This window comes from Sphaerodactylus townsendi, linkage group LG15, assembly GCF_021028975.2.
Source record: "Sphaerodactylus townsendi isolate TG3544 linkage group LG15, MPM_Stown_v2.3, whole genome shotgun sequence".
In the NCBI taxonomy this organism is placed as follows: domain Eukaryota; kingdom Metazoa; phylum Chordata; class Lepidosauria; order Squamata; family Sphaerodactylidae; genus Sphaerodactylus; species Sphaerodactylus townsendi.
The window spans coordinates 30,142,138-30,163,247 of record NC_059439.1 but is presented as its reverse complement, the minus strand read 5'-3'; the positions used below and the strand labels follow the sequence as shown (position 1 = coordinate 30,163,247).

Below are 21,110 nucleotides of genomic sequence, written 5' to 3'. Positions count from 1 at the left end.
AACTCTACCCTCTGAACGCTCGCTACAGGCACTGCACACCAAGACAACTATGAACGCATAAGAACAGGTTTTTCCTCAATGCTAACATCACTCTGTTAAACAAATAATTCCCTTCCGATAATGTCAACTATTTATTATATATTTATTATATAATTACATCATTTCCCACCATTGCCATCTTAATTGCGTATGGAAGCGCATAGCCTAAACATTTCATTTTATTTTGCCGTTTTGTTTTTATGTTTCTACGCTACTATTGATTGTTTCACCGTTTAGCTTACTATAAACTGTAATCAAACATAAATTGCGCAATACGCCACTCTGATTCGCCAGGCAAATGTATTTTCTTTTATGTACACTGAGAGCATATGCACCGGAGACAAATTCCTTGTGTGTCCAATCACACTTGGCCAATAAAGATTCTATTCTATTCTATTCTATTCTATTCTATTCTAGGTGTTCGTTTTTTTTAAATTTAGTACTATTATAGGGGGAGGGGGACTAGATTGGAATTTTTCCTTTATCTTTCTGTGTACGTGTTATGTAGATGTGTAAAATAAATAAAACATTCTCAAGAAAACCCTACGGGCAAGGTCTGCAACCTGCGGCTGTCCAGATGTTCATGGACTACAATTCCCATCAGCCCCTGCCAGCCCTTGTCTAAATAAAAATTGAAGATGGTTGACCAGAGGGTTTTCCCCCCCCAATTCCTGCTAATTTTTCACATCTCCTCTTCCACGCGTCTAATAATAGATCTTCCCTTTCATATTAGGTTTTGAACACGCTATGTAATAAACTGTGCAAAAAACGCTCTCCACGTGGCCGCGCGCTGCCCGGATAACCAAACACAGCAAGCCGGAAACGCCCGAGCGGTTCCGGCGCCGATCGGCAAGTGCTCAAAGGGGGGGGGGGGCGCCAAAACCTGCAGTCGCTCGGATCAAAAGAAGCGACATCGAGGGAAAACTACAATTCCTTCCGGCGGGGAGGGGGAGGGGGAAAGGTCTCTTCCGGAAACGCGTCACTCCCTTTCCCGGGCGTTTCTGGGAGGCCTTACTGCAAAGCATTGTCCTCGCGAGGGACGCTCGAGCGTGTTCGCTCCGCCCTTCCGGAGATACCCGAGCGCCGTCGGGCCCGCTCCGAAGCCGCCTCCGGAAGTTGCCGAGCTCTGGGGAAGGCGCCGCCGCGGCCTAGTGTGCGCGAGGCAAGGCGCTGGCGGTGAGGCGATCCGCGGGAGGGACCGTAGCAGCCGCGAGGCCGGGCCTGGGCCGTCCTCCCCCCGACTCCCGCCACAACATGTCCGACTTCGACGAGTTCGAGCGGCAGCTCAACGAGAACAAGCAGGGTGAGGCCAACGTGGGGGGGAGGCCCGGCCTGACCGGGCCGCGCTCCTTCCGCTCGACGTGGGCCGCGCTGCGCCAGAAACGTGGGATGCCCCTGGAGGCTCCCGGACCGACGCCTTTCTCCCGCCCCCCCTCCCTCCCAAATCTCTCCCGCTCTGCTCAAATTTGGCGGGAATCTGCACAGAGGGTGTGGGGGGGGGGTTTGGCTCTGGGTCTTTAGAAGAGTGGGGGGGGGCAGCAGCCAGGCCGCCCATTGTGGGGAGACTTTTGAACCCCCCCTAAAGTCGACTCTTCCCCCTCGTCTTCATAAAGGGGATTCCAGACCCCAACCGCCTTTTTGGGGGAAAGGAGGTTTTATTCACCACCACCCTCCCCAGATCTGAGTGGGAGGTCTTTTTATCTGCCTTTTGGGGGGTGGGGTGGGGAGAGGAGGTTTTATCCACCCTACCCCCTCTTCTGATCTGAGTTGGAGGAGGTCTTTGTATCTGCCTTTTTGGGGGAGGGGGGAGGTTTTGTTCACCCGCTCCAGGTCTGAGTGGGAGGTCTTTCCCCCCTTCTCTTTGTTCTTATATATGGGGTAAAGCGGGGTCAAGGCGTGGCCAACTTATGGGGACCCTTCGTGGGGTTTTTAAGGCAAGCATTCAGAGGTGGTTTGCCATATTTGCTTACCTGGTTTACAACCCTGGACTTTCTTCCCTTGCAAGCTGTGACCACATCTGGCTAGCCTGGGTCATTCGGGCTAGCCCTGGTTCCCAATCTTTTTTCACTCGTGTATCCCTTGGCGACCCATTTCCCTAAAAATGTGCCCCCCTATTAGCAACCCATTTCATAATTTTTTCAGCTACTCCCAAACGCTCTTACACATACCCCAGGTTGGGAACTACTGCATTATGGGGTACAGGTTGCAAAATACAATGAAACCTTTTTTCCAAACCCAGTAACCCCGTAAAAGCAAACAACGTTTATTCCAACCTAAGCCTTTGGGAGTCTGATCTTAGTTTGTCTGATGAACCATATGTTCATTCATAAGGCAGAAGCTGTTATACTGAAAAAGCTGCGAATTGCAGAAAGTGGAGCAGGGAAAGATATTGCAAAGAGGGGGCAGTTAAAAGCAAGATCCAGCCAGAAGAGATCTGTTGAGATTGGGCCATTCAGTTCATGGTTTGTCTGTTCTCCCCCCAACCCTGTCATATTATTTTCTGCTAGACTAGAAGTAGGCTCTTATCTGCGGCAGCCATAGATCACATTAGAATAGAATAGAATCTTTATTGGCCAAGTGTGATTGGACACACAAGGAATTTGTCTCCGGTGCATATGCTCTCAATGTACATAAAGAAAATACATTTGTCAAGAATCATAGAGTACAACACTTAATGATTGTCATATAGATCTAATAAGCAATCAGGAAACAATCAATAGTAACGAAATCATAAAATAAAATGAAATAAAATGAAATGTCAACACAGGCTATAGTCATACAGTCATTATAGAGGTCAGCAACTGGGCATCCTCTGACCTGATCCAGTGTCTCTTCCCCCCCGCTCCGACAGCCCCATAGTTGGCTGATCATAGAGGTGAGATGAGTATGGAAGCCATAACAATGTGCCTCAGGAATTCCAGTTTGGTGGATGGCGTGGAACTTGTAGTTCCTCCCTCAAAGTTAAAAATGCTCAGGTACAAGGGTCTTTAATTCTTTCCTTGCATGAAGCGGGTCTTCCCCCTCAGGCTGTTGAGTTATTCTCTCCTTAGCCTCACTATCAGAACCCCCAAAATGGTCTGTCCTCGAGAACAAAATACTGGCTTTCTTCTCACAAATTGTTTTTGCAGAAATGCAAGTTCACATTCTCTCCCGCCCACTTACCCGAGCATATGAGCCCCCATGAATTGTTAGACGTTCGCTTTTGCGAGAGGCCCTGTAGCTGTCAGGCTGCATCCATAATTTACTCCGGTTCTGCTGTTCTTGAGGACTCCTCGTTCATTGAGACACATGTAATTCGTATGAATCTGAGACAGCAAACTCCAGCGTTCAGTTTCTAGGCTTCGTGCTTCACTGCAGCCGAACATTCACATAGTCAAATTCAGCTTGGATGTGTACAGAATTTCTTACCTCCCTCCAGTACACAAATGAGAACCAAAATGACTGACTCGTACACAACTTCTCTACCGTAAGGTAATCCGTAATTGTCACAGATAACTGGGCAAGTGACTGTTTAAAAACATGTCCCTGTGGGGGATGATTTTAGGCATGCCTTAGTTCCGTGCTGTTCACGTATTCCTCAGCACAGATTTCCTTTTTTCACTGGATAGTTTTAAGAACAGGAGTTGTCTTGAAGGACTGCACATGATTCTGGAAGCTTAAACACTTCAACTCTCCTGGTCAGCATAGTATAAATAGTAGCTGCTTGCAGCCATCTGTGGTGGACTCCTCAGTATATGCAGCTATTATTGTGCGAGAGCAGAGCATATACTACGCTTCTCAAACTATGGGGTACTTGAAAGCAGGAACTTTAATCTCCTGCCTGTTATGGTCCTGAGATAGCTGGAGCCTTCTTTCCCCACTTAGACCTGGTAGATTGAATGGCCCCTAAACTGTGACGATCCATGCTTCAGCTTGTGGGAGTAAAGATACTGTAGTGGTCTATCCTGGCAAGAGAGGAAGGGAATTTGGAGGTCGTGCTCTGATTTTAACATGCATTCCCGCACAAGGAAATCTTGTTTTTTCCTTCCGATGCTAGCATGAGAACGTTATCCCTGACCGCAGATCGTCATGTCTAACGGAAGCGTGCATATGACGGTGTGCAAGATAGTGCTTGTATTAATACCATTTCATTCCCTGGAAGGTAGCGTAAATTCAGAAACCGTCCTTCTTCCCCACCCCACTTTGAGAAAGTTGTATGAATGTAGTACAGTGAACAATGATTCATGGCACCGCCATTTTTTCCTTTCAGGGTTAGTATTTTCCCCTGGATTTAGAGTATTTTTTGAAACAAATACTGAGAGTGGGGGAGAACAGGAAAGCTATAGATCAGTGGTGGCGAACCTTTGGCACTCCAGATGTCATGGACTACAATTCCCATCAGCCCCTGCCAGCATGGTCAATTGGCAGGGGCTAATGGGAATTGTAGTCCATAACATCTAGCAAGTGACTAGCAAGTTCCATACTCCCTTCCTGTAATTCGCCACCATGGCTATAGATGGAAGGTCTGTGGTGGGTCATTTTAGCATTCCAAGATTAGTCATTGCACGATTTCCCAAGGCAGGAGGTGATTCCTATCCCAAATCAGTTTGCGCAAGGAAATAGCCTGCAAAACAGTAGGAAAGATGCCTCATTTTGCTGTTCCATTTGCAGTGCTTTTTGCCCCAAGATTAAACAGAAGTGTCACAGGCCCCTCCCCCCATTGTGTGTATCTGCATGAATTCTTACAAGTCAGAATCCTACACCCGCTTCGTACAAGAATGTCTTTACCCATACACATCCCTGCCTTTCATGGCGTGGCAACAGATGTCAGTACAAATATGGCTTTGTGGTAGTCACTCTACAACATTGCTCCTTATTGTTCCCTTCCAGCACAGCTGCGTTTCTTCTCCCTGGTATTCAGAACAGTCCTCCCTTGTGTTGGAATCTGGTCCTCTGAATTCTGTTGCTTGATGCTGGGTATCAAAAGCACTCTGAGTAAAATTAATATAAACTTCCAGGCTAGTGATCTGCCGCTACAAAGTAAAGTAAGATTTCACTTAACGTGGTTTAATTCAGGTATGTAAAATACTACCAAGTGTAGCAATTGGCACAATTGATTCATTTGTAATATTATTTTAGCAGGGCTCAAGGTAGTGACTGCAAGAAACAATATGCAGCGGTAATTGTCAACAGAGATTCCCTTTTTGATTCCTGAATAAATGCTTTATGAGAGTCGGTTTTGTATAGCGGTCACGGTGTTGAATTAAGACCAAGGAACATCAGGTTTTGATCTCCCCCTAACCATGAAACTGATTGGATGACCACAGGCCAGTCGTTAACCTATCTTACCAGGAGATCAAATGGAGATCTCTGGTTTGGTGCACACTAGCAGGTGGCCTGGAGAAACAAGGTTGGGGTTAGAACGCTTTACAGTTTTCACCAGGTGGTTCGTTCTGGAAGTCAGTCAAGTTTTTTAGTTCCTCCAGGGATTGTGGTGTCCAGAAATGGACTTGGTCGTTCTCCGGCTCCCTCCAGTATCTGACCGTCCTTTCTGCTGTCCCCATCCAGAGCGCGACAAAGAGAACCGTCACCGGAAACGCTTGGCCTGATGGCATTTCGCTTGAGTCGGTGACGGAAACGCCGCATGGCGGAGTAGAGTGACGGCCTTAGCAACAGGGGAGTAGCGCAGTGTCTCCGCATACGGGATGCGCAGGAGGCGCCATGAGTGAGTGGCTGTGGGATGAGGACACAGAATTCCTCTGCAGCTTTGGCGGGCGTGGGGGCTCTGTCTTTTTTCCTATGCTGAGCAAGAACCTGGGCATCTGTAAAAGTATGGGGTTCTCTACTGTTCGTTGTAGGTGTAGATGGGAGAATAAGGGCTCCTGGTTTGGTTTATTGAGAGGCAGGATCTTATATAGTGACTGACACAACTGAGACTAGAAGGTAGCAAGCCTACATTTTTGATCCTAATTCTTTCCCTCCATTTGTTCTCCTGCCTACTGTCATTCCGTTTCCTGGGCCAGAATGTGCATCAGAGCCCTGTTACTGCTGACATTCCTTGTTTTGTGTATGCATGCTGTATAGTAACCTTACTTTGTTTCTATATAGATGTAAACTTGCTCAAGTCTTTTTTTTTAAGCCTAGGGTTCATTACTGACACCTCACTATGAGCTCTCTATTCCCTAGTACAGTGATGGCGAACCTTTTCGAGACCGAGTGCCCAAATTGCAACCCAAAACCCACTTATTTATCGCAAAGTGCCAACGCAGCAATTTAACCTGAATAACCCCCTCAAGCAGGGGGCAGCCTGCTGTTGCCTCCATCAAGTCCCACATGTGTCACTCTGTGCCTCTCTAGCATCTCTGGAGCCCCCCCCCCCCCCCCCCCCTGGGCAGCAGCCACCATGAACTTCCGAAGGCGCCAGGCCCATGTATCTCTGCTTTCCGGCTGGGGGTGCACGCGCTTTATCGAAGTCCGGCGACTGGGTAGCCTAGATGTTATTGTGTGATATTGGAGATAGCATGACAAAACTCTGTGCACGCGTGCCCACAGAGAGGGCTCTGAGTGCCTCCTCTGGCACCGTATCGCCATAGGTTAGCCACCACTGCCCACAAAGTATTGATTTGTAATTACTGTGTTGAACTATCCTTTTGGAGAGCCAGCATGGTGTAAGAGCAGGTGCACTCTAATCTGGAGAACCGGGTTTGATTTCCCATTCAGCCAGCAGGCTGTAAAGGAAACTATCTGGTGAACTACAGATTAGCTTACATTGCACTCCAGTATCGCTGCCAGCTGGAAGGTGACCTTGGGCTGAAGATCACAGTTCAGCAGAGCTCTCTCAGCCCCACCCACCTCCCAGGGTGTTTTTTGTGGGGAGAGGAAGGGAAAGGAGTTTGTAAGCCCCTTTAAGTCTTCTTGCAGGAGAGAAAGGATGATATAAATCCAGCTCTTCTTCTTGGGCAAGTGGATCCTCCATATTTTTGAATATGGAAGCTTATTACATATTCTGGGGAAAAACTGGTCTTGCATTTGGGCAAATACTGTATTTCCTTTTATTTTGAACAAAATTATAACGTTGACTGTTGCTGCTATGCAAGCGTGTGGTGCTCTCCACAGGAGCTTCTCCATCGTCCCAGTCTCTCTGTCGTTTGTCTACTCCAGGGGTAGGGAACCTGCGGCTCTCCAGATGTTCAGGAACTACAATTCCCATCAGCCCCTGCCAGCATGGCCAATTGGCCATGCTGGCAGGAACTGATAAGATATGGTATTTATCTGGTATCTAAGAAAACATAAGGTTCCCTGGTCTACTCGCTCATGACTGACAAGGCTCTGAGGCCGCAGTTGGATCTCTCCGAATCGGCCACCTCGGCCTCTTTTGCCCAGGAGGGAAGGATGCAAACTCATTTCTGTTTTTCCTTTTCAGATCACCTCTAAGCCTCTCAGGTCCATTGAGGTGAGTATTGCAAATTCCCCCTTGTGCAGACTGAGAAATTGGAGGCACTGGGAGGCGGAAGAAAGCCCAGTGGGGTGGGGAAACCACAACCATATTTGACTCTGGGCATTGCCTTCCTCCTTTCCCGTACACACGTCATGTGGCAGCCATTCTGTCCCGTAGATGCCAATGCTGGGAATCATTTTTAGGATTATAACTTAACAGGGATCCACGCTTCAGCATCTCGTGGCGATGTCTCGGATTGAAACTAACCAGAGGTAGCAGCTTTCCTCCCATTCCTCAAATCGTAACCCTGTTTCCCTCCGCAGCCGTTCTCCACGGCATGAGAAGAAGAAGAAGGTTCGCAAGTACTGGGATGTCCCGCCTCCAGGCTTTGAACACATCACACCCATGCAGTATAAAGCCATGCAAGGTGGGACTGTGTGTTGCTTTGACGGTGTGTCGCTGCATGGCAGGGGGGTTGGCCTTGATGGCCCTCGGGGGCCTCTTCCAGCTCTATGATTCTATGATGTTGTGCTCTCTCTGCTGAAAGCATACCTTCCGTACGACACGTCTGCGAAAATGCAGTTTCACATCAGCCTCTGCAGTTCTTTGTGCAGAATTCTCCCTCCCTCCTTCGGCATTCGTGCCTCTCTTTCCGTTCCTAAAAAAAAATCAAACTGAAGCTGAAATCAGATAACAAAGAAACTCTCCTTGAACGACTGCCTGTTGTGGGTTATCTAAGCTGTGCAGCTGTGGTCTGATCAAACTGTGACATGCCTCTGAAGGTACCAGCCTCAGATGTGGGTGAAACGTTAGGCGCTTCAGCCGCCAGGCGACGACCACACAGCCTGGAAAGTCCACCACAGCCAGTTGATTCCAGCCTTCATCAGTGCACCCCCTGGAAAAATTACAACCTACTTTGTCTATACACAAACTAGCCAGTAAGTCATCTGCATCTGACTCTCCTTTTTCTCATGGGATAGCATAGCTGAATTTAGGGAACACCTTTTCAGTGACTTTTTGTCGCTTTGAGCTGTAAATGTTTTCACCTTCCTCTTGCTTCAGCATTGCACAAAAGTAAAATAAACTTCCCTTCTTGCACAAAAGTAAAATAGACTTCCCTTCTTGCACATTGTAGCTGCCCCTGGATTTTTTTAAAAAAAATTATCTGCTTTTAATTATCTCCTGGGTTTTGCTACCTATTTGAGATTGGCATTTACATGCCTGCACGCTTCAAAGAGAATTCCGCACTCCAGCAATCTTTTGAATGCTGGAGAAGCGGAAACCAGGAACATCAATGTTCTCCAGGGTGGAACTCCTTTGTACACAGAAGTTCCCCAAAATGGCATATTCCCCTTGGGACTGATCACTGATTTTCTAGCCTTTTTCAAATGGAGATACAGTTAGTTTATTGGACTTCTTGTCGTCCCTGAAAAAAAATTGCTACTGGTTCTCCACCTCCCCTCCCTTCTTCATTTGTCCCAGTTTTCCAAAAGTAACCGTTTCCAGAAGCGCCATGTTAGTCTGCAAGATGGCAACAGCTTATCGTGTTTGCTGTTCTCAGGATTGTAATTATTGGCTGTTTTGGTTTTTTTTTTTTTTCATTTCCAGCTGCGGGGCAGATTCCAGCTACAGCTCTATTGCCAACCATGACCCCCGATGGGCTGGCAGTGACGCCCACTCCTGTGCCTGTGGTAGGCAGCCAGATGACGCGACAAGCTCGGCGTCTCTATGTGGGAAACATCCCCTTTGGAATTACTGAGGTACCAACTCGTTTCTTTCTACGTGCCTGTGATCTCACCAGTGTGTTGATCCTTCTTTGTCTTGAGCTGGGCGCTTTTGAGAGGAGGTTTATGTCCTGATCACGTTCCTCTTGAGGAAGCTCCGTTCCAGTAAATATTGGATTGGCAAATGACAAATCTCTGGTTTTTAGTGAGCTACTAAGTGAATTTTATGGGCACCCTTATTTTATCATCCCTATCTCCTTTTGTTTTGCCCAGTAATCTAAATAATACAGATAGAGGGTAGGAGCATTATTGTATATGGGAGGGTCTTGCCTTACGAAACGTCTAAAGTGTATAATTTGCTGTTGCCCTTGCTTCATTTCATTTTTAAAGTCACAGCGTAGTGAATTTCAGTGCCTGAAGCTTTCTATTCAGATTGTCCTCTTTGGCGCATATGTTTTGCCTTGGGCAGAAATGACCAAGTATGTGCCTGGAATACAGATATCCAGGTTAAAGTGTACCAAGCAATTGGGAGGAGAAATAACTGCACTTTACTGTCTCAGTGAACAGGAGGCGTTCTTTATTTCAGTGTCATTGCCAAATTCCAGGTAGTTGTTCCCATTTCTCTTCAAAGTCAGTAGTGTGTGGGACTATGAAGGGAATTGCAGTTCCAAAGCTTGCCAACCATTAAACAGGCAAGTGGGCAGTTTTGCTTTATACCATGTTTCCCCGAAAATTTTGCTCCATAAGATGTAGGGCTTATTTTCAGGGGATGTCTTTTTTTCTTCCATAATTTGCACCCCCCACTCCCCTGAGTGACTAGGTCAGCTGCGCCGGGGAATCTGTAACTAGGGCTTATTTTTGGAGTAGGGCTTATATTTCAAGCAGCCTCCAAAAATCCTGAAAAATCATGCTAGGCCTTATTTTTGGGATAGGTCTCATTTTCAGGGAAACAGGGCAGTCTCTTGGGGGGTCCTGACAGACTTTGTAACCGATGTCATCTTTTCATGTCTCCTTCCCCCAACAGGAAGCGATGATGGATTTTTTCAATGCTCAGATGCGTCTTGGGGGTCTTACCCAGGCACCTGGCAACCCAGTCTTGGCTGTCCAGATCAACCAAGATAAGAACTTTGCATTTTTGGAGGTGAGTTGGAGGCCATAGTATGCAGCAGTCACCCCAGAGGAGGAGACCTACTTCTACATGCAGAGCAATTGCATTTAGTAGGCTGCTTCACAGTCCTGATTCTTAAAGAGCAAATAGCTGGTCGTCGTCTTGGCAGAAAAATAATTAATGGGTCAGGGGTGGGTTCTTTTGTTTTTGTTATATATCTCAAATGCAGAAGTAGCTAAGTGAGTTGTTGTGGGGCTTCTGGGCTGTATGACCACGTCCCAGTAGCATTTTCTCCCGACGTTTTGCCTGCATCGGTGGCTGGCATCTTCAGAGGATCCTCTAAAGATGCCAGCCACAGATGCAGGCGAAACATCAGGAGAAAAAGGCTGCTGGAACATGGCGATACAGCCCGGCAAACCCACAACGACCCAGCGATTCTGGCCATGAAAACTTTTGATATCTTAAGTGAGGTTTCCAGTGTAGCGAAATGGGAGGTGTGAGTTAGGAAGCTGTTGCATTTTCCTGGACTTGAACACGTTCCCCCAAACTGAGATCTAAAGTTCCTAACTAAGAAGTTGCTCCTTGCTGTTTGCCATGGAACCACCCTCTTCCTAACACTTTCCCCCCTTTTTTTGTGCTTCCTGCAGTTTCGTTCCGTGGACGAGACAACCCAGGCTATGGCCTTTGATGGGATCATTTTTCAGGGACAGTCACTGAAGATCAGGCGCCCCCATGATTACCAGCCACTCCCTGGCATGTCTGAAAATCCTTCGGTGTACGTGCCAGGTGAGTGCAACGGGGCCTCATTGAAAAAGGCAGGAACTGGCTGGGTAATGCTCAAATGGTGTGGCTGGTCTAAACGCTCTCTCACACTGAGTCTTTCCCCCCTTCCTCTTGCAGGTGTTGTGTCCACTGTGGTTCCAGACTCTGCTCATAAGCTGTTCATTGGGGGTCTGCCAAACTACCTTAATGATGATCAGGTAAGTCTGGGAACAGGTGAGGCCATTTAATATCTCCGGAAGGACTCTGCCGGCAGCCACTTCCTACTGAGGCCAGGAAACATCAAGCGAGTTCCCATTAGTGAAATTCTGTTCTTCAGCCTTTTGAATCTGCATTTGATGGACAGTCTTGTTTTCCCCTGACAACCACCACATCTAGTACTTAAAGCTCCATTGCTTGCTGGAATGGGAAAGGAAGTGCACCTGAAATCTTTATGGCTTAGTATTTGTTCCTCAGTGTTCAGAGTCTCATTCTTGCTTCCTTTGCTGGATTTAAGGATGTGCTTAGTTTGCCACGCAAATTGAGCAAATTTTCTCTGTGTTTGTACCTGTACCTCAGCCACATATATTTATGAGAGCCAGCGTGGTGTAGTGGTTAAGAGCAAGGTGCACTCTAATCTGGGGAACCGGGTTTGATTTCCCTGCTCTGCCACTTGAGCTGTGGAGGCTTAGCTTGTGCGCTCCAACACATGCCAGCTGAGTGACCTTGGGCTAGTCACAGTTCTTTGGAGCTCTCTCAGCCCCACCTGCCTCATAGGGTGTTTGTTGTGAGGGGGGGAGGGAAAGGCGATTGTAAGCCCCTTTGAGTCTCCTTACAAGAGAGAAAAGGGGGATATAAATCCAACTCTTCTTCTATTTGGCCAATCTGTGGTGGTGTACTTAAAAAAACCACTCCCATTTTCCTCCTTTCTCCTCCGGTTGCCAGGTCAAGGAATTGCTCACTTCCTTTGGACCCCTGAAGGCTTTCAACCTAGTGAAGGACAGCGCCACCGGCCTGTCGAAAGGTTATGCCTTCTGCGAATATGTGGACATCAACGTCACAGACCAGGTAGGGCCAGCCTCCCTCTTTGGTCCTTCTTATCTTTTTGCTCTGCAGCGGTCCGCCGACCTTGCCCGTGGGACGAGGGGGGTTCTTTGTCCTTTGAGCAGGTGGGGTGTTTTTTTTTCTCTCCTCCTCCCCTCTAGGGGGCGCCAGCTTTTCTCTCCTTTACAGCACAGCTGCTGACTTAGCGGCAGACACCATCGAGTTAGTGTTCTGATCACTTCTGCTTTTTGTTCCCCCCAAAAAAACCAACAACTCTCCCCGAATGTTAGTCGGAGAAGGCTTCGGCCTTTTTGCGAAGACCCCGGCCGCCGTGCCCGACCGAGAGCCGGTAAGAAGCCCTCCCCTCACCAGCTAGGGAAGAGCCGGGTCCGTAGCGCATCTTGCCCGTTTTCCCCCACCCCAACCCCCCAAGTGACTTCTCCATCTCACATGCTAAATGACGGTGTTTCCTTTCTCCCGCTGTGCTTTGTGTTACAGCGGGAGGAGGTGGAACAGGCCCTTAAATCTCCGGATGTGTTTTGCTTGCCGACTCCAGTGGGAGTTGTGAAATGCAAGTATTGCTGTATTATGCTGTAACAATAATGGTAATGACTGTGAACCGAAGGAAGAGCACCCTCGTTTCCCTTTGCCCCTGTTGGAGAGGGGGGTTCTGTAGTAGAGAGGAAACACCCCACAAACCCCTGTAGGGTTCAAAGACTGCCGGTGGTAACTTTGCATGCCGAGCGCAAGCTCTACTTTCTGGGCTGAGCCAATGAGGGTTACTGCATGTTTTCAAATAATCGTGTGCCTCTGTTGGTGTGTATGGATACATGTGTCTTTTTCATATACCCTCACACACACACACACACCTCTGCTTCGTGTCCTGTGCAACCTTCTCATATGCTGCTTGAGAAGTACATTTTTGTTTCTTAGCCCTTCCCCCCCCCTCCCTCCCGCCCCCCCTCCCCTGGTCTCTCTGCATTAAGGAGAAAAGTATCTGTTTTAGCCAGAGCTAAAGATCTTGGTTTAGACCTGCGTAATCTCACGGGGCTTCTCTGAAAGAAAAAAGAGAATTATGGAGGTGAGGAGTGGACCTATTTTCAGATGTTTGAGTGGACATCAGGAGAGGGGCTGCTTGCCGGTCTGAGGATGCAACAGAATGCCGGTTGATTTACGGAAAGTAAACTTAGGGAGAACCTTGGGGAACATTTTCCAAACTGTAACCCTAATTCCGAAGAACACGCTGCATAGAAGAACTGTGCTGTTTCTCTTATAAGCAACCCTTCCGTCCCTCCCTCTCGTGATCTGCCCAAGTTCATAGAATCAACAGTTTACATGATTGGAAAAGTTGCGTATTTCATGGTTTGGTCTCGAATGTGTGTTTGTGGTGACGCCCAGAGAATACGCGTGGCGTAGTGGTTAAGAGCAGGTGCACTCTAATCTGGACAACCGGGTTTGATTCCCTGCTCTGCCACTTGAGCTGTGGAGGCTTAACTGATGAGCCAGATTATCTTGTGCACTCCAGCACATGCCAGCTGGGTGACCTTGGGCTAGCCACAGTTCTTTGGAGATCTCTCAGTCCCATCCACCCCACAGGGTGTTTGTTACGTGGGGGTGGGGGAGAAGATTGTTAGCCCGATCCTCTGAAGATGCCAGCCACAGACGCAGGCGAAACACCCTAGTGCAGTGATGGCGAACCTATGGCACGAGTGCCAGAGGTGGCACTCGGAGCCCTCTCTGTGGGCACGAGCACACAGAGTTCGTCATTTGGGGGGCGGAAAATCACCCTACACACACACACACATATCTAAGCTGGCCTGGGCCACTGAGCACGACGTGCGCGAACCATGGTGAGCAGGGAGGATTCGGCTGGCAGGAGAGGCACAGATGCTAGAGGTGCACACGGGACTTGCTGGAGGCTACAGCAGGCTGGCCCCTGCTCGAGCGGGTGGGGCGGAGGAAGAGAGAGCCAACCATTTTTTTTCTAAACTAAAACCTCAGCATTCAGGTTAAATTGCCGGGTTGGCACTTTGCGATAAATAAATGGGGTTTGAGTTGCAATTTGGGCACTCGGTCTCAAAAAGGTTCGCCATCACTGCCCTAGTGATTCCGGCCGTGAAAGCCTTTGACAAAGCATTGAACATCATCTTCTTCTCTTCTGTGCAGTCGCAGCAGTGGCGTAGTGGCTAAGAGCAGTGGCTAAGAGCAGGTGCACTCTGATCTGGAGGAACCGGGTTTGATTCCCAGCTCTGCCGCTTGAGTTGTGGAGGCTTATCTGAGGAATTCAGATTAGCCTGTACACTCCCACACACGCCAGCTGGGTGACCTTGGGCTAGTCACAGCTTCTCGGAGCTCTCTTAGCCCCACCCAACTCACAGGGTGCTTGTTGTGAGTGGGGAAGGGCAAGGAGATTGTCAGCCCCTTTGAGTCTCCTGCAGGAGAGAAAGGGGGGATATAAATCCAAACTCTTCTTCTTCTTCTTCTTCTTTTTGGTTGATGGCATTTGCAGGTGTGGCCCTCCCCCAGCCGTGGAGAGATCACCAGCGCTTTAAGGGCTGTTCCGGAAAGGCTGCTTCTGTGCTCTGCACATGCCAGCGTCCTGGCAGCTGTTGAATAGCTGGTATTGAGAGGGAGAGCGATTATGGCCAGCCTAACCTTTCAGATGAGGAGGGCCCATTCCCAGAGCCACCAGGTCTGTTTCCTAGGAGCGCACCCCACCTCCCACTCAGTAAATGCAAGCTTGCTGCGCCAGTGGATGTGTTGCAGATCAGCGGATCCAAAATTAAGATTGAGCCCATGCAAAGCTGCTTCAGGGGGAAGGGAAAATGTGGTGTAGTGGTTAAGAGCAGGGGCACTCTAATCTGGAAAACCAGGTTTGATTCCCCGCTCTGCCACTTGAGCTGTGGGAGCTTCTCTGGGGAACCAGGTTAGCCTGTGCACTCCAACACACGCCAGCTGGGTGACCTCGGGCTACTCACAGTTCTTCGGAGCTCTCTCAGCCCCACCCGCGTCACAGGGTGTTTGTTGTTGAGGGTGGGAAGGGAAAGGAGATTGTAAGCCCCTTTGGGTCTCCTGAACAGAAAGAAAGGTGGGATATAAATCCAAACTCCTCTTCTTAAGATTACTAAAAGGCAGTTTAGAACTCTTTCTATCCATAGAAGAATAAATATAAAGTTTTTAAGACTGCAACCAGATCTGACAGCCCTTTCAGTGCTGGAGCCTTGGGTTCCCTCAGAGAAGTGGAGACTTTACACTCAGATCCCGGAAGCCCTTCGTAATGCAGTTTGCAGAATGCTTTACAATGATACCCTTTTATACAAACTCTTTAACAATTTACTGAAGGCCAAATGGCTGAGATGGGGTTTTGAACCTGGATCTTTTGCATGTAAACCTAACAGTAGCCGCAGCTACTCCAGACTGGCCGTTCGTTTACATTTGTTAACATATTCCCACTGTGCAGGTGGGCTGCTGACCAGGTTGGCTGTTCCATCTCAGGAGAACCAAAGCCTAAGTGGAACTTTTGTGTATGTATTCACTCCATCTGGTACTGCTTCTTTAACTCAAGATATTACTTGGTTCTTTCTGGCAAGTTGTGTGGAAGGGAGAAGCACTGGGAAACCGGGGCTAGGCCAGTTGAGTAAGGAATACAGGAGTGTGTATGTGTGTGTCTACACATCGGTGTGTGACTGGCCCCATGCTACACTTCTATATTTTCAGTTGTCTCCAGAAGCGTTCAACAAAACAAACGGAAGCATAGATGAACTAGCAATTGCAGCAGAAATGCCAGCACCCAAGAGCTCTTCAGGGATTCTGGTGCGGCTCCCACAGAAGATGGAACCTTCAAGCAGGCCTCACCTCATTGGCTCATGTCAAATTTAGAGTGAGAGAAAACTTTGAACAGGTTCATGTAGGCAGAGATTCTTTCTGAGACACCCAGGCCGTTAAGGATGAACGTCAGTGCAGGTTGTAGCCGGTGTAATTAACGTACATACCAGCTAAAGTTTTTCTGACCACCTTAATGGGTATCCCCACACTGAGAGCATCGCAACCGTGACATTCTCAGCTACCAAGGTATGACTGAAGGTAGTCCATCCTGTCTTAGTACTGAAAGGTATGTCCATCGACGCACACGTAGACACCAGGCAGCTGCTCACGTTCCTTTCTGCTACCTCTGCAACAAGCGTCTTTAAAACAGCAGCTCAGATTCTGCAAACATCTGGCTTGACGGTCAATTGTGGATCCATCTGGCCCTGAATAAAAAGCCGTCGATTCAGTCAGTGAGCCCATGACTGAATTGCTGTTTTGCTCTGAGTCTGTCCACTTTTGGACAAGATCTGCTGGACCATTCTCAAGGCGGGAGGTGGCCTTGGAGCCTGGACTCACATGGGTTTTGCTTTTGCCACATGGCAGAGCCACACGCAGCCTACCGGAGCGAGGCAGTTCTTGCATTATGGTGGAAGTTCTTTGTGGCTTGACCTTCTCCTTGGCTGGAGAAAACATTTTGGGATGTGAAGCCTGTCTGCCCCATGAGAATGTTCTAGTACAGAGGTCTGCAACCTGCGGCTCTCCAGATGTTCATGGACTACAAATCCTATCAGCCCCTGCCACCATGGCCAATTGTCATGGTGGCAGGGGCTGATGAGAATTGTAGTCCATGAACATCTGGAGAGCCGCAGGTTGCAGACCCCTGTTCTAGTAGGTACCATCTTGCTCAAGAATAGGACAAGGTAGTTCTAGTAGTTCAACTTTGTTGTGAGTGTGGATGTGGGCCCTAGGCCCAGCCTGGGAGAAGTACGATCTCATCATGTGAGATGGGGAAGAGAGCCAGCATGATGTAGTGGTTAAGAGCAGGTGTGCTCTAGTCTGGGGGACCAGGTTTGAGTCCCCGCTCTGCCACTTGAGATGTGGAGGCTTATCTGGGGAACCAGACCAGCTTGTGCACTCCCAACTCATGCCAGCTGGGTGACCTTGAGCTAGTCACAGTTCTTCTGAGCTCCCTCAGCCCCACCTACCTCATAGGGTGTGAGGTCACCCAGCAGGCTTCAGCAGGAGAGCCAGCATGTTGTAGTGGTTAAGAGCAGGTGCACTCTAGTCTGGGGAACCGGGTTTGATTCCCTGCTCTGCCACTTGAGCTGTGGAGGCTTATCTGGTGAATTAGATTAGTTTATGCACTCCAACACAGCTGGGTGACCTTGGGTGAGTCACAGTTCTTGGGAGTTCTCTCAGTCCCACCACCTCACAGGGTGTTGGTTGTGAGGGGGTGGGGGAAGGGAAAAGAGATTGTAAGCCCCTTTGAGTCTCCTTACAGTAGAAAAAGGGGGATGTAAATCCAAACTCCTCTTCTTCATCATCTGCCTCCTTTGAACCTCCTGTCTAAGCTAAGGACATTTAGCTGCCGCTGAAACTTCACCTCCGCCCTCTTCTCCTTCATGCAGACCGTCCTTGTTGACTCACCTTAATTCCTTCCGACGTGGCGTTGTTGTTGTTGTTTTTAATTAATCCTGTCACTACCATGCCCATTTGGGCCCCAGCAGGTAACTATACGTGGTTAATTCCATGCCAGTCCAGTTCAGGTAGGAGTCTGGGAGCTGGGGTGGGCAGGAGGAGAAGTCACCTTCTTTTGTGTACGAATGTGTGGATGTTTGGGGAAATGAGGGCGGGAGGGGGGTTGTGATTGGCAGTTTGAGGCTCAAGTTTTGAAGTGTCTGGATTCACTTTTTTCTGCCCTCGCAGGCCATTGCGGGTTTGAACGGCATGCAGTTGGGCGACAAAAAGCTGTTGGTGCAGAGAGCCAGCGTGGGAGCCAAGAATGCGACTCTGGTAAGTACGGGAGTGGGCAGCGGGGAAGGAGCAGCAGCTGGGAGCGGAGCCAAGAGACTTTGCCTACCCCGTCCACATTCGCGTTATTTTCCTGGGGATTGTTTATTTGCAAGCATCACTCTGGGACAGCCCTCCTACTTCTAACATTGCTTAGGCACAGCCTGTTAAAATGCTGTGAGCCGTTTCTAATGCTGTGAGCCGTTCTAAATCTATAAAAGTTGTCAAGAGAGCCCACATGGCGTAGTGGTTAAGAGCAGGTGCACTCTAATCTGGGGAACCGGGTTCGATTCCCCGCTCTGCCACTTGAGCTGTGGAGGCTTATCTGGGGAACCGGAATAGCTTGTGCACTCCAACACATGCCAGCTGGGTGACCTTGGGCTTGTCACAGTTCTTCAGAGCTCTCTCAGCCCCACCCACCTCACAGGGAATTTGTTATGGGGGAGAGGGAGGGAAGGGACATTTTAAGTCCCTTTGAGTCTCCTTGCAGGTGAGAAAGGGGGGATATAAATCCAAACTCCTAATCTAGGAAGATATGTACAAAATGTCCTTGACCTTGCAGTGCCTTTTCCCCTTCTTATTCCACTGTCAGGCCACAGCAGAGAAACTGCATGTGGCCCTGATAAAGTAAAAGTAATCTTTTGCTAAAAATAGTCTGGGATACTCCCTCAGGTGGTGTCACTGAACCTTGCTGGTTTGGCCAGGAGAACCGAGCTAAACTGGGCCACTTGTTGGCATGGTTGTACAGTGACTCTCTCTTCTTGAGACCCAGCAATCTGGAGCTGGAGACTGAAGCGTCTCAAGAACCACACGACAGCTTTGTAGATCCAAGAACTGCTAGATGCAACTGTTGGTTTTTCCTCTTCTGCTTGTCGTTATAAATCCGAGATAGCACCCTTGATGTTGACAAGGGTCAATTCCACACTTGAGAATCGACCTAGGTTCAACATGGGTCCCTGAACAGTACTGACCTAGGTCGACTCCGTTGTTACTCCCCGCAGCAGCCGAGGTCATTCCGCCGGAGCCGAGCTCAGAGGGCAGGATCACCTCGCTGCCTCTTTGCTGCTCATTCCCGATTGGCTGCTGTTCTACAGCGGGAAACGTGAATGTGCGTCCCTTTTTTTGTTTTTTGTTTTTACATAATGGCAACGTAGCCACAAAGCAGTGCTCTACGTAGCTAAAAGCAGCATGTAAACGTGCGCTGTTTATATGTATGGCCATCGTTTCGTATACAAGAAGGAAAATGTTTTTTAAAAGGCATGCTTTTCCCCGCCGAGAGTCTCCCATTCTGCGCATTCCCAAAACACTGAACTGTGATTGGCTGAACGGGAGAGTCGCGGCGAGGACGATTCCCCACTTTACCAGCTTCGACCTGAGTTCGACCTAGGTTTGCTGGAAAAGTTGTACCTCTCTGGTGGAGTTGGAAATTCGGCAGTTAGAAGGGGCGAAGCTGGGACAGACCCGCCTCGTACCCAGCGGCTGGGGAGAGTACCCAGGTCAAACTTAGGTCGATTCATGTGAACTCCTATTAAGAGCCTGGCGAAAAACAGTTTGACTTGATTCTTTTTGGAACATAGGAGGGATGACAAGGAACACTTCGAGTTCTCTGGGAAGGCAAAGATGCAGGTGTTCTCGAGGGGTAGAATTTTATAGCAACGGTTGTAAAGAACGGGGCGGAGCGTAGCCACCTGTGACGTTCAATCCCTCCCTCCTCCTTCACCTGTAGAGCACAATAAACCAGACCCCAGTGACCCTGCAGGTCCCTGGCCTGATGAGCTCACAGGTGCAGATGGGCGGCCATCCCACCGAGGTGCTCTGCCTCATGAACATGGTCCTGCCTGAGGAGCTGCTGGACGATGAGGAGTACGAGGAGATTGTCGAGGACGTCCGCGACGAGTGCAGCAAGTACGGCGTGGTGAAGTCCATCGAGATCCCCCGGCCCGTGGATGGCGTTGAGGTGCCCGGCTGCGGAAAGGTACTCAGGCGCCTTCTCAGGATATTATTATTATTATTTTATTATTATTATTTTATTCGGCTTAATAGACCGCCCAACCCCCAAAGGGCTCTGGGCGGTGTACAATGAGACATAAAACAAATACAATATAAGGTCTCATAAAATACAATATAACGATAAAACATTAAAATACATTAAAATACATTATAGCAGCAATTCCAGAGAGTACAAATAAAAATACATGCCCAAATGCATGCACAGATGGCGCCCAACCCAAAGGCCAGGGGGGCCAGCATTGCCCAAAAATGGATGGTATCAGTTATCAGGCAATGCTGAAGATGGCAAAACTGTCATGGGGGCTACAGAGGGATAGAGGGAAACGGGAGCCTGCCTAGGATTTGGAACCGCAAAGTCAAAGTGCGGGACTGCCAAATAACTGCTGCTGTTGCCAAAACATACCGTGTTTCCCCGAAAATAAGACCTACCCCGAAAATAAGCCCGATCGTGGCTTTTCAGGATTTTTGGAGGAGGCCTAAAATACAAGCCCTCCTCCAAAAATAAGCCCTACCGGGAATTACGGATCAGGATGGTGTGATCCAGCAGTGTCAGATTTTGCTTCTTTGGGGTGGCATGCTTTCAGTATTGCAGGGGAAACGTTTACTATTAATCCTTTCTTGTTCTGTTCTCTCCCCCCCCCCCCCCCCGTTAGATCTTTGTGGAATTCACATCTGTCTTCGACTGTCAGAAGGCCATGCAAGGCCTGACTGGCCGCAAGTTTGCAAACCGGGTTGTGGTGACCAAGTACTGCGACCCCGACTCCTACCATCGCCGAGACTTCTGGTAGTTGAACCCTGAGCCAGGCTGGGGGTGGGGAGGGGGGTGTCCGAGGAAGCAGGGGCAGGTCGCTGGCCAGGGGGGCTCCTTTAGCAGCGTAGCCTGTTTTATGGCCAAAACCACCTGTATTTTCTTTTTTCTTCCAATTGTCCCGATCCCCTTCCTTTTCTATCCCTGCCACCAAATCCCTCTCCCAAGGTTTCCCCGTGATGGTTACTCTGTAGTAGAAATGTGGTCTTCTCTCCCCGTCCCTCCCCTTTCTCCATAACGTTTCTGAATTTATTTTTTTTTGCTAAGAGGAGTTTTGCTCTCAAAACACGGGCCTGTTTCGTTGTATTTCCTTTCCTCTGCGCTGTGTGTACGGACGACTATTTCTCTAGCGTTGTCTCTCATAATTAAACATTTTTTCCAATT

At 48.8% G+C, this 21,110-nt stretch overlaps 1 protein-coding gene across 1 annotated transcript; it reads left to right on the top strand.

Moving 5' to 3' along the window:
- The first annotated feature begins 1,059 nt into the window (after window positions 1-1,059).
- U2AF2 (U2 small nuclear RNA auxiliary factor 2) lies at window positions 1,060-21,110 on the top strand. Its single transcript, XM_048517206.1, has 12 exons — window positions 1,060-1,342; window positions 5,587-5,737; window positions 7,439-7,471; window positions 7,780-7,883; window positions 9,065-9,216; window positions 10,205-10,321; window positions 10,936-11,074; window positions 11,189-11,268; window positions 11,993-12,115; window positions 17,825-17,911; window positions 19,635-19,883; window positions 20,572-21,110. The coding sequence occupies exons 2-12, from the start codon at window positions 5,724-5,726 to the stop codon at window positions 20,704-20,706; spliced, it is 1,233 nt and encodes a 410-aa protein (XP_048373163.1). The 5' UTR covers window positions 1,060-1,342; window positions 5,587-5,723; the 3' UTR covers window positions 20,707-21,110.